The sequence below is a fragment of the Lissotriton helveticus genome, chromosome 5_1, assembly GCF_964261635.1.
Source record: "Lissotriton helveticus chromosome 5_1, aLisHel1.1, whole genome shotgun sequence".
Lineage (NCBI taxonomy): Eukaryota > Metazoa > Chordata > Amphibia > Caudata > Salamandridae > Lissotriton > Lissotriton helveticus.
The window spans coordinates 1,158,133,100-1,158,145,854 of record NC_136065.1 but is presented as its reverse complement, the minus strand read 5'-3'; the positions used below and the strand labels follow the sequence as shown (position 1 = coordinate 1,158,145,854).

Genomic DNA, 12,755 nt, shown 5'->3' with positions numbered 1-12,755 from the left:
ACGCCGATGCTCCAGACTAGGGGAGGGGTGCCCCCGCGATGTTCGGCCCTCACGACGCGAGTCCTACTCACCAGCGCAGGCAGGATTTTAATAACACCCAGGCCCAACCGGCGACCTCCGGTCCCGGGTGTTGTTCAATTAGAAGCCGGCCACTCTCCACACTCGAGCCCCCGGCTCCGCCGGACCAGCAGGCCTGAACTGGTGCAGCATACAGCTCCGGCCCCCGACCTCGCAGCGGGACCGGAGTTACGTCCACGGGCACCGTTAATCCTCAGCTGAGCAATGGCAGTGTAAGCGCAGCAGGATACTGTCCAGGATATTAGGATGGGGTTCGGGTCCGGCGGAGCTGTGCACCTACGCAGCCATCTTGGACGCGCGCGTGGCTCCTCCCTCAGGAATGCAATATATTTACAAGAATATGTCGCATTCCTGTGCTCTCCACTGCACTGGCGCACAAACAGCTGCCAAGCGCCGGCACAGGCACCCTTTCACCATGGTGCAAGGATACCTGTGTCACGGGGAAATTGTTTTTATGCGGGAAGGGGCACCTTCCTGCACAAAACAATCACTAAAGGCTTTTTCCTCTTTCAATGTGTTCTGTAGAATGCAGCAAGCACTGAAAGAGGAAAAAACGAGGGGAAATGAAAACATTTCTTCTTGTTGCGCCTCCCTAAGCCACCTCTAGGGTGGCGTAGCATTCAGACGTATCTCTAGATTCACGATTTCTCGTAAATCTGGAGATGTGTCTTGTTCCATGGGTGTTGCGTGGGAACACCCACAGCAACACCCATGGAAAGCCCCTTCAACGCAAACTGCTGCGTGTGAAGGGGCCGTATTTACAAGTAGAGGAAAAGTCACGCAGGGTGGCTTTTCCTCTCCTTGTAAATATGGAGGAGCCCCTGTGCCACCAGCACGTCACGAAAAGTGACGTACTGGTGGTGGCGCAGGGGGCTTGTAAATCTGCCCCTTTGTGTTTATGTCTAGGTTCTTTTATATGCATCATACCTACAATAGCTATTATTCCACAGGAAGTAGATTTTTCGTACTCATGTATTATTTGTGTTGTATGACATCCATTATTATCTGTATGAAATCGGCATGCTTTCTCAAGGATGGTGAAGTTGTTTGTTATTGTCTCTTATTTTTAACTGTCATTGTATTTTATGGTAATGTTTGTTCCATTGCCGGATGAGTCATTGAGGCAATGGTGTGTAGCGTGGTCTGTGTCTCTGCTGTGTTCATGAAAATTACCCTTGGGCTTCTTTCAGCATGGTACTCATGCTGCAAGCTAGGAGGTATGTGGTCTTATAAGCTGACAGATACGTTTTGCTTCTCCCTTTTGATCTGTCCCGCTGTGCTATCCTGTAAACCAAAGAAGTCAGTCCAGATCTTCTACTATCTAACCTGCTGGAGCACGTGTTTTCTCTCTCTCTCTTCCTCCACCTCTCTGTATCTCTCTCTCAAACACACATGCACACAACTCATACTACAGCCTCATACCCTTTTCATCTAATAACAAGGTTTACTTCACTTTCCTGAAGTCTTTACATGCAGTGATCAAAGCTTCATGGGAAGAAAACGGGATTAGCCTCACTGTCCGGTATTTGATATAGCCAAAAGTCCTCACAAGAGGGCAGGTTTAGATATAGTGGAGGAGGCTAAAAAAAATTCAAAGATGAAAGCAATAGTGTAGTCTACTGTATGAGTGGGAGAGGATACGAATTGGCCAATAACAAAAGGTTCAGTGGGTTCAATTAGACTCTTGTTTTCTGACCTGTTTCCCTGATCACACCAAATGTTGACATTTCCCAGTAACACATTGTTTGATTTGAAGATTTTAAAGTGAAATGAGCCACAAATTCCGAAGAGTTTGATGTTGAATTTAATGGGTGGGCTGTGCAGCTGAAAGAAAAGCATACATTTATGAGAACATTTACAGAGAATCTTACCTGGAATGAGAGGGTTTTAGCAACCATGAAAAGTGTGGTATCTAACATAGATAGTAGAAAAAGCAGAAGAAAAACATTTCACTGTAATCCAAAATAACCATAGAACAATTATTCAGAAAGCAATAGGTCTTAGGACGTGAAATTAAAAATTCACGTGGCTAGGTCCTGGTTACAGCAACAATCAACAAAAGGATCAGTGAACCATGAGGAAAGTCATACATAAAGAACCACCATCTTACAGTAACTAGATGTATCTTCTTTTCTATCGCAAATGAACCCACAAATTTAAGTTGCAATTTAGAAATATTTTTGAAGTACCTATTCTTTGAAAACAACCACACTTTCTCACGTACCACATGCTTAGGGGAACACCTTCTTTTATGATCAGCATGAAGTTAATAAGCATATTTAGCATTTTTCATGGTATCTTTTGCAGATTTCTGAACATCAATTAACTCAGTTAATATTTCTTGCACAGAGGGAACTCATGTTGACAATTCCTGATCCAAAAGAAATATATGACAATACATACAAATGAAAGGTGACATCCCAATGGGGAATGCTCGGTCTTATTGTATATTAACTCTGCCTACCAAAATACCTTCCTTTCCTTTTGTGCTAAGTCTTGATACCTGAAATACCGTTTAGAACACTCGGGGGGTATATTCACAAGCACGTGTGATAACTACTGCAAGAGTAGCGTAACGCAACTTTCAACATCGCAGCCTATCGTGGGAAAATAACTCTGTGACAACGTGGAATTCACAACATGGAATTCACAACGTGGCGGTAACCATGCGATAGTCTGCCAAAACTGCAGACAATGTCCGCGATACAACCACCTCGATGGAGACAAAAACACAAACCACAACACCAAAAAACCTGCGATGGGCCAAAGCGCGATGTGGAAATCAGCGATAAGCAGTGCCAGGCCTGCAACACACACCTGGCAGGTGGGAAAAATCACCATAAAAGTAGAAAAAACACCCAAACACAAACTGACCAACACCCAAGCACCATGGAGGCAACCGGAGCAGGCAACCGGAGCAGGCGCAGAGGACGCGCGCAACCCCACAAGCCCCCCGGACGACCAGCCAGGGACCTCAGGGACAGGGAAGGGCAAGGACAAGGACAAGAAGAAGAGGAAGAAGAAGTTCAGGCCGCAGTCAAACAGGATCATAGTCATGGAGGTGATGGAACACCATCAACAACTGTTCGTCACCTCCAACATGTCATTGGCCACCAAAAATGGAATACGGCGGATCATCGTGGACAATGTGAATGCCGTCGGAGAGCACAAGAGGACAATGGACGAGGTCAAAAAGCGATGACCAAGGAGAAACTCTCCGTCAACCAGAAGGCAGCAACGCAGATTGGAGGTGGGGACCGAGCGCCACAGCACAAGCTGAATGACATGGAGGAGCTGGTGTCGACAGTCATCAGTGTTGCGACTGTTGCCGGAGTCGGGGGATCGGACACTGCTCGACAGGACACAACACAACCGCAACAGGGTGAGTGACCACCAGGTACTGGGGGGACAGGTGTAGATTGGCACAATGGCACACATGCACAATCAAGCAGAGCACAGTGCACACCCATAATGACTCTGGGTACTCGCCCAGATCTACAGACTGTCACAATGTACAATGCCATGCTGTCTGAATGTCAACATGTACCATGCTGCTACATACATGTGGACACATTGTAATACAACATCTCCCCTTCATATCACAGGGGCACCGTCCATACTTCCTGCAGAGCAGTCCCAGCCACTCTTCACTGATGACGAGGAGGACAACACCAGCATCGACACCCAAATCATCCAAGACATCATTGACCTCATCTATCACTCACCTCCAGGATCAGGGTAGCCAAGATACATCGAGGAGAGCCCGCCCACTACCCAAAACACCCATCAGGAGGCACCCACAGCCCCGGCATTCCCCCCAAACCCCCAGGAACAACACATGGCCTTCCAATGCCACGTGCTGGAGTGCCAGAGGGAGACGGCAGAGCAGGTGCGGGTGGGCTTCGGCATCATGGCAACCAAACTTGATGCCATCCTTGGGTGTGTAGGCCCGCTCCATGGTCTTCAACGAGCCCTGACAGACATCGCTGGAGTCAGAGTGGCTCCAGCAATACCAGCCATGAGCTGGCACACATGCAGAGGCTTATGGAGGACATGGTGCGGATGGAGGCAGAGAGGATGGCAGCCACCGCTACACATCAGTGGAATGTAGCTGGGATCAACCATGCCCTGCAGATCCTCATCATGGCATTGCTGCCACAAGGCGTGGCGATGATGACTGCTGCTGCCCCCACACCATCCAAATCTCCGCCCCCTGGTGTGTGAGCGCCTCCCAGTGCAGCAGGCCTATCCACTCTGATGTGTCAGTGGGACACAGTGTGGCTGACAATACTCCTCCGGCCCCTAATGTGTCAGTGGCACACAGTGCCTCAGCCGGTAAAGCAACACCCACAGTTGGGGCATAGCACCCATCCGGGGCCTAGAACGTCGATAGGCCTGTGATCAGAAGGACTCAATAGCATTCATTTCGGCCACCTGGCTTGTTTCTGCTTGGTCCCGCACATGGCCTCATGACCATCCACTGACCCCCGATTCACTCAGATGCACTCACCTTGGACAACGACATGGACTGCCAAATTCTGTTTGATGACCAATGACACGGCGACCAGACTGCAGACTGTACTCTTCCTCTTCCGCAGTACTTGTCATCCTGGACTCTGTCTGGCCCTCCACGGGCCCATATTGTGTAGTGCTCGGCATTGCCCTGTACCGCTCCAGCTGCAGAACTGCACTGGATGTGCAATCAACACCCAGTGACACACTGCTGCGCCCTGTCTCTCATCATTCATGTATGGATGTGTGTATGAAAGTAGGGACAGTGATTTCCCTTGCGTCAATGATGCTCATCCTGTGGGATGCCAGTCAGAGGGTGCTACATAGCAATTTGTGTAATGGGTCCCGTGGACACCACAACAGGGACATATGCCTCAGCCACTTCCTTGTCCGGACATGGACTGAACCACGCCCAGGGCTCACCAGTCATTTCTGCAAGCCCGTCGCTGTTCCGGCTAGTAGCCAGACCACTCCGCTAAAGTCCGAGGGGGGAGACTCATTGCTACCCATCACAGGTGTACTCGGTGGTGGTGTCCAGGGCACTGCTCTAGTTGTCAGCATGTAACAGCCACTCCCTGAGGGCAGGTTTGCACGCACACCACACCCATCCGGCACAGGCGTCATAGTCCATGTGACCCCGTGAATATAAGGGGCCGATGATGTCACATACCCCTCTGCCGGTGGTGACTGTATGACGGACCCGAGGCCTTGGGGCCTTCATGGGCTACCACCACATGGCGCTGACTGGGGTTGAACAGGGTTTGTGGCACACCGTGTATTGTGGCCGGCAGAGGCACCTCGCCACGGATGCTGACTGGGGTTGACCAGGGTTTGCGGCACATGGTGCATTGTGGCCGGCACTGACACCCCGCCAAGGGACGGTGACTTTGAGTGCACTGAGTCATTGGCACCTTAAACCGCTGAGCAGGTGTGCAGCCTGAGATGGTGCCGGGTGCCCTGGTATGTCCTATGCCATGGAGTAATCAAGACCCAACACCAGACGTGGGACCTAGTGTTCTGTGCGGCGTGGCTGCATGGTGTGGAGGTTGCCATGTCCGTGGGACCCAGGCTTGTGGCTTGCAGCGCCACGTGGTGGGACCTACTGTCTACACGCCGGTGGCGGAAGGTGAACAGTGAGGCCTGGGTGTGCATGAGCGGGCATGCTCCGATGGGCGGCGGAAGGGGATGGGGTTCCTCTGCCTGGATGTGTATGGGCGGGCAGGTGATGTTGTCTTGTGCAAGTGTGTGTACTGTGCCAGTCAGTAATCTGGACTTTGTTTCAGATGACTGCTCTGACTCTGATGTGTGACCTGGTGTACTGCTATACATACCGGCAAGTGGTGGGAGACACACCGGTGGCAGCAGGTGAGCAGTGTGGCCTGGGTGCGCAGGGCCAGCACTCTCTCTCTCTCCCCCTCTCTTCTCTCTCTCTCTCCCCCTCTCTTCTAATCTCTCTCTCCCCCTCTCTTCTCTCTCGCTCTCTCTCACTCCCCCTCTGTTCTTCTCTCTCTCTCCCCATCTCTTCTCTCTGTCCCTCTTCTTCTTCCTCTCTCTCTCTCTCTCTCTCTCTCTCTCTCTCTCTCTCTCTCTCTCCCCCTCTCTTCTTCTTCTCTCTCTCTCTCCTTCACTCTCTCTCTGTCCTTTGATGTGCGCAGGACACACCTTCTTATAATATTTTTTGTTTTGCAGGCTGTGACCTACGGATTGTCCTGAGGGGAGCCGCCATGTGTCTTCATTTCATTTCAGTGTTAATTTCAATAAAGTTCCATTGGTTGCTTCGAATGTGAATGTGTAAAGCTCATTTCTGTGGCGACACATGCATGTCACCAGTTGTGATTGTGCGACATCAGGAGGATTATTTTGTACATGTTTAGGTGTAGCTGATGTGGCATGTCTTTGGTCGGGTCTGCCAGGGTGGGGTGGTCCTTGGTGTGGTGTCGGTGGGTGTTGTGGCCCTCTTGGGTGCCCGTGCTGCATGTTCAGTTACTCCATGGCATCTGTTTGTCTTCAGGTGTGGCTCTGGGCTGTGCTCCCTTTTGAGGTGCAGGCTGTGGTTCGAATTTACACCAGGTCAAAGCAAGTGTTAATTTCCTGCTGCTAACGCACCTTATCGCGTGTTTTGTGCTTATATCGCCGATCTGGCTGGTCGTTGAAAATATTGAGGTATGGTGTTGGCGAGGCTTTTTGCACGGGAACACCTACTCTGCATCTCATTAGCAATATTTGTGAGGGTCCTCTGTGGCGATGTTTTTTGCGGCTGCTATCTTGGGTAAACTGGTGCTGTGGGCTCTTAACACCAGCTTGTGAATGGGGAGGTACATTTATCATGACTTTGGCTGCAATAAGGTGCCGTTAATTCGGCGATAGCTTATTGTGAATATGCCCCTCAGTCTGTTCATTTGTTCGAGGATGATAACTGGTAGACAGATGAACTTCCATGTCTAACTACTTTCACATGCAAACCAGTATATAGCAATGAACTGGGATAATCTATCAGTAATCAAAACCTGTGAAAAAACATGTGAATGAACAACATATTATGTCAAATCTGTGCTAATTCTTTAGATGTGCACAAACCGCGCAGATTTTTAGATCAACCCATATTCGTCAAATGTTCTTCAGCCACTAAAGTTACTGTATGACCATCACAAATCAACAATAAAATCCATTGCCACTGTATGTTAAGATCTATGTGAACTAGGTAAAGGCCTTAACAATTCCATTGGTTTACTACATGGTCTCTTGATTTCAGCACAAGTTTAAAATCTCTCTTCATAGATTTTAACATCCCCATATAAAATTGGTCATGAAAAATGTGTTTAGAATTGACAGAGACTTAGCAACTCCTGGATGACCAAACACTTATAATCCTGAAGCCAATTCATAGTGTGTTGCCAGTAAATGAATTGAAAGTAAATACACATATTTTTCATAATACAGCAATCTGTCATTTTCATGACATCTCTTTTCTTGTTCTTTTAACCAAACCTCTTTATATATGAATTGACTTCCTGTATGTACCTTGGTCAAAATGAATCTACATTGATTAAAGCAAAGGATTAATAACACAACTCTTCAGAGATAAAATAAATAGTGGTTCTTCAATCATTTGATTTTCACTTTCTGAGTGATTTTGCTATGATAAGACATCAGCTATTATTAGAATCTGGTCTATAATTTATCACAAAATCCTGATCAGAGAAAAACAAAGCCTGTCAGAGTTCCCAAAGGGTAACTGCGTGAGCAGATTCCAAGAATTGGAAATGAATGTGATCTGTTTGCACTTTGATAGTGATTTTGTCTCTTTACAAATAGTGTCTCAATTTGTCAAAAGATCCCTCAATAGCCAAACATTCCTGTCCAGTGAGATTATCATTTGGCTCTGCTTGTTAAAATTCTTAGAAAAGTAAGTGACTGGCTAAACCTGGCCAGTATTTGGAGTTCTCAGAGATAAAATATCCCCCCCATCGTTTGGCAAGAAGCAAATGTTTCAACAATATAAAGACATTCTTCATTAGTTCAGTCACTAGAAAAAACATTCTTTTAAAAAACAATACCTGAAGTGCTTCTGTTCACTAAACAAAAGTTACTTCTGTCCGTTGTAACCTAGTGATGCAACTTACAATATTAAACAATTGACAAATACACTTCCCATAAAAATTGGCAAAACCCAAAACCTCCCAACTTCCTCAAATGAGGTAGGTGTAGGCCATTGAAGCTTTGTTATTACTTTCTTTTCATCCATTTTAATATTCTACGGTGTAATTATATGCCATAATAACTTCACAGCAGTGGTGTAAACAAACACATATCGATTTTAGCAAAACAACAATGTTGTCCTAAATGTTGCAACAATGTATTAACATTAGATCTGGGCCATGATTAAATTTATGCCAACATATTTCGCCTAAATTTGGGCATTTCAAGTTCTGCTTACTATGCAAGATTCCTGAAATTATGCCATTAAGTCACGTTATATAATTGTGTGCCATGTGCCGTTAAAATTTACTGCAAAAGAGTTTTTCATGGAACTTTACTGCTAGTGCATGGGAACAATAGAAAGCCCATAGTTCATGGTGCTTTTATCTTTTGCACTATTGTTAGGCACAAAAGGTTTCCTCACATAAAAAATTGACACAAAGAAAGATTTTGTACTAAAATATAGTACTAAATCATGGATTTGCATTTCGCATGATTACACATAATTTCATGCATTTTAGGATCCAATAATATATTTAATGAAACACCTTGTTATCAGAAGTTGCATTGATGATGTCATACCCTTCCCTCTGATCACTAAAATGAGTCCCTGGGAAAGCTCCTCTCCTACTGGGAGGACAACAGAGGGGGCAAGCCCAGGTGTGATCTAAATCTGCCAATGATAAGGTAAGCATCCTTTGAAGCAAAGCTCAGGAAGGGGCTAGGCACCTCCCCACAGCCAAACCCTTTGTCCCCTGTCTGGGAGCAATCGACATCTCACCGATAGATAGATAGATAGATAGATAGATAGATAGATAGATAGATAGATAGATAGATAGATAGATAGATAGATAGATAGATAGATAGATAGATAGATAGATAGATAGATAGATAGATAGAGTGTTTTCGGCAATACTGTGTGGGAAAGATTGACTTTTTTAATTGTACACACTAGCAAATGTATATATTACATGTTTGAATTTAAATATACCATTGTTAATTGCTTGGAAATGATTTCCTTTCATAGGACACTTTTTGGAAAGACACATTGCGCAGTGGAATCAATAACTCCCGGGCCTATGAGTCTGTCTTCATGATAGCTGTCACAGCAAACGGGGGGTACTCGCAGTACGATTTCATAAAGCAGGTCTTCGAGAGAGTGAAAGGACACCCCTTCTACAGTGCAATCACTTCGGAGGATCAGGTTTGTGTATCTGTGGGAATGTACCTGTACTTTTTTATGTAATGTTTAAAACCCAGAACTGCCTACTTTGGCCCCGATTGCCAGTATAGGTGGTATTTATCGCACATAATAAATAACGATACCACAGGTATGTCATTTATCAAGTGTGATAAAGTTGCTACTATCATGAGTTGTTGAAGAATAACATGCGTATTTTGGTGTTTAACCCCTTCGACGCTCATGACGAGCTGGGCTCGTCATGAGGTAGCCTCCTCGCACGCTCATGACGAGCCCAGCTCGTCATGAATAAAGGGATTTACAAATTCTCAGCGTACGGGGGGGAATCATGCCGCACGCATGCGGTTAACGCACCGAAAGCCACTTGATATAGTAAATATCATATGTTTCCCCCCCCCTTTAATTTTGGTAGGTTTGGCCTGCTGAAATGTAATGAAGGTTGAGTAATTAACACATCCAATAATTATTGTATGCGTTGAATACCTAACAACTGGTAATTCCAACACGTTCGTAAACAGGGGTTTAAGCAGGGGTTGGAAATAACCACCCTACTAATAATTAGGCCCTTTAGAGCTTTTGGAGATGCCATATGATATAAGCATTTACACGATATGTAGTACCAGGGATAATAAATGTGACTTATATTTTTTTACTGTAACCATGTCTACTGCATGTGGCTAACACACATTATATACCCTGCAATAGTATGTAGTGTATGCCACACAAACATAAAAAATGTAGCCCTCAGCAGTTAGCTATGGACCATGCTCTATACCATTCACAAATGCAAAAACAACAATTGATGGACAGAATGCAGAACAATGTCATACATTCACCCCAGTACAGAGATCTGGGCCTAAATCCATCGTATATTTGCTCACCACACCACCCAATTTCAGACATGGCCATATGCAAATCAGCCTTGACCTTGTGCCTCATGGGAACAGTCCAGTCCGAACTGCCAAGCCATGTCTTACCTGGACCCGAATCAGGCATCCTAGGACCGGTTTCTGGCTATCAGCCGTCTTCAGCCAGGATAGCTTGACTCCAGTGGCGTGGAGAGCACGGGACTCACGTCTGAGCATACCCGTTCCACTCAGGGTGACAAATGCAAAAACAACAATTGATGGACAGAATGCAGAACAATGTCATACATTCACCCCAGTACAGAGATCTGGGCCTAAATCCATCGTTTTTTTTTGCTCACCACACAACCCCAGTTCAGACATGGCCATATGCAAATCAGCCTTGACCCTGTGCCTCATGGGAACAGTCCAGCCCGAACTGCCAAGCCATGTCTTCCCTGGACTGGAATCAAGCATCCTAGGACCGGTTTCTGGCTATCAGCCGTCTTTAGCCAGGATAGCTTGACTCCAGTGGCATGGAGAGCACGGGACTCACGTCTAAGCATACCCGTTCCACTCGGGGTGACAAATGCAAAAACAACAATTGATGGACAGAATGCAGAACAATGTCATACAGTCACCCCAGTACAGAGATCTGGGCCTAAATCCATTGTTTTTTTGCTCACCACACCGCCCCAGTTCAGACATGGCCATATGCAAATCAGCCTTGACCCTGTGCCTCATGGGAACAGTCCAGCCCGAACTGCCAAGCCATGTCTTCCCTGGACCGGAATCAAGCATCCTATGACCGGTTTCTGGCTATTAGCCGTCTTCAGCCAGGATAGCTTGACTCCAGTGGCGTGGAGAGCACGGGACTCACGTCTGAGCATACAAACCATTCACATGCATCAAACAGAGTATGCATCTTTTTAGTAGGAAAGTTGTCTATTGCATGTCTATCACATTTACCTAGAAGACGCAGGACACAACATTGACCACCACTCAGATAAATCGAACACATCTTGAGTTTATTGTAGGGATGTGGTACACCAAACGTACCCTGAAGCCTTTGGCTGCAGTCCAATTTTAGTGCACGTGTGGTACAATCAAGATAAACCAAAAATGGCCTACAGTCTTTGGCTGTGGAGTGTAATTAGTTGGGCAAACAAATGATGGCTGGAATGCTGAACAAATCAAAGATTCACCCCCAGTCAAGAGATATGGGTTGAATTCATGGTTTTGTTGCTCACCATGCCACCCTAGTCCAATCCAGCCAGAACTGCCCAAACCAGGTTCTCCCTGGACCGCAAACAAGCCTCCTGGGACTGGTTGTGGGATATCACCGATCATCAGCCAGGCTAGCTTGAATCCAGTGGCACACATGCAAGGGACACACTTTGGGGTCAGAAAATGTGCATTATGTAAACCATTTAGATACACCAAATATGCTTGATTGCTTTTTACCGACTATGCTTATTGCATATGTGGAACCCACATAGATAATGTACTGTGACATTGAAATATGTGTAATACTCTGATATCGTTAAATAAAAACTACAGATTTCAGCCATTTACCATGTTTTGTAAATGTGAATGATGCCCATAGGACATGGGCATTGTCTATGCACTGTGTTTACCATTCACATATACAAACCTGGGCTCATTTCCACTGAACTATGTTTAATGTTTTTGTGGATAACATACAGAAAAGAGTTGCCATAATACACCAGGTTGTTCAGATTGCCAGCTTTTAAAATTCCCCTGGATTGCTACATTAATATTTTGAATAATGTTCCACTAAGCAAACTGATAAGTGGAAACACAATTATAAGCAGAAAAAATAATGATTCCTTTGAACACAGGCTGTACCTTTATCTAGTCATAAATAAATGCTGTTGTGAAAAGCTTTCATGTAAGATCGAAGTGGAAGACAAAGAGGAGGCTTTTACACTCCAGTCTGACTTCCACCGCTCTCCAAACTTAGCTATTCAAAGAAAAAGTTAATCCTGCAATGTTTCCAATGGCTAATCAGTAAGGGCCCATATTCAGAGTTTGGTGGAGAGAGTACTCTGTTGGAACGCCGATGGTACCCTCTCCGCATAATTTATAGGTGGAGAGACCCCAAGGTTCACGCAGAGTAAAATTTACTATGTCTGCATAAGCCAACGCCCGACGGCCTCACAGAGTGGAAACCATCAGAGGTAAATAATCCCTCTTTCATAGTTAGAGTGGGTGGTCAGATAGCTTTTTTTTTACTGTCCCTCATCGCCAGGTATATCCTGGTGGTAACAGACGCTAAAAAAAAAGAAAAATGATTCGACACTATGGTAGAAAACTCTCATAGTGTGGAGTTCATAACTTTTTTATTTTTCAAAAACAAATTCCCACCTTGGGAGTTTAAAAAAAATGCTTAAGGAAAG

General features: G+C 45.7%; 1 protein-coding gene across 1 annotated transcript in view; it reads left to right on the top strand.

The window, feature by feature from the left end:
- The window catches only part of LOC144752600 (guanylate cyclase 2G-like), a 518,353-nt gene that overhangs the window by 150,723 nt on the left and 354,875 nt on the right, over nt 1–12,755 (top strand). The window contains exon 4 of the mRNA XM_078640483.1: nt 9,317–9,493. Within this exon, the coding sequence (XP_078496609.1) occupies nt 9,317–9,493 (177 nt within the window). The remainder of the gene's footprint in view (nt 1–9,316; nt 9,494–12,755) is intronic.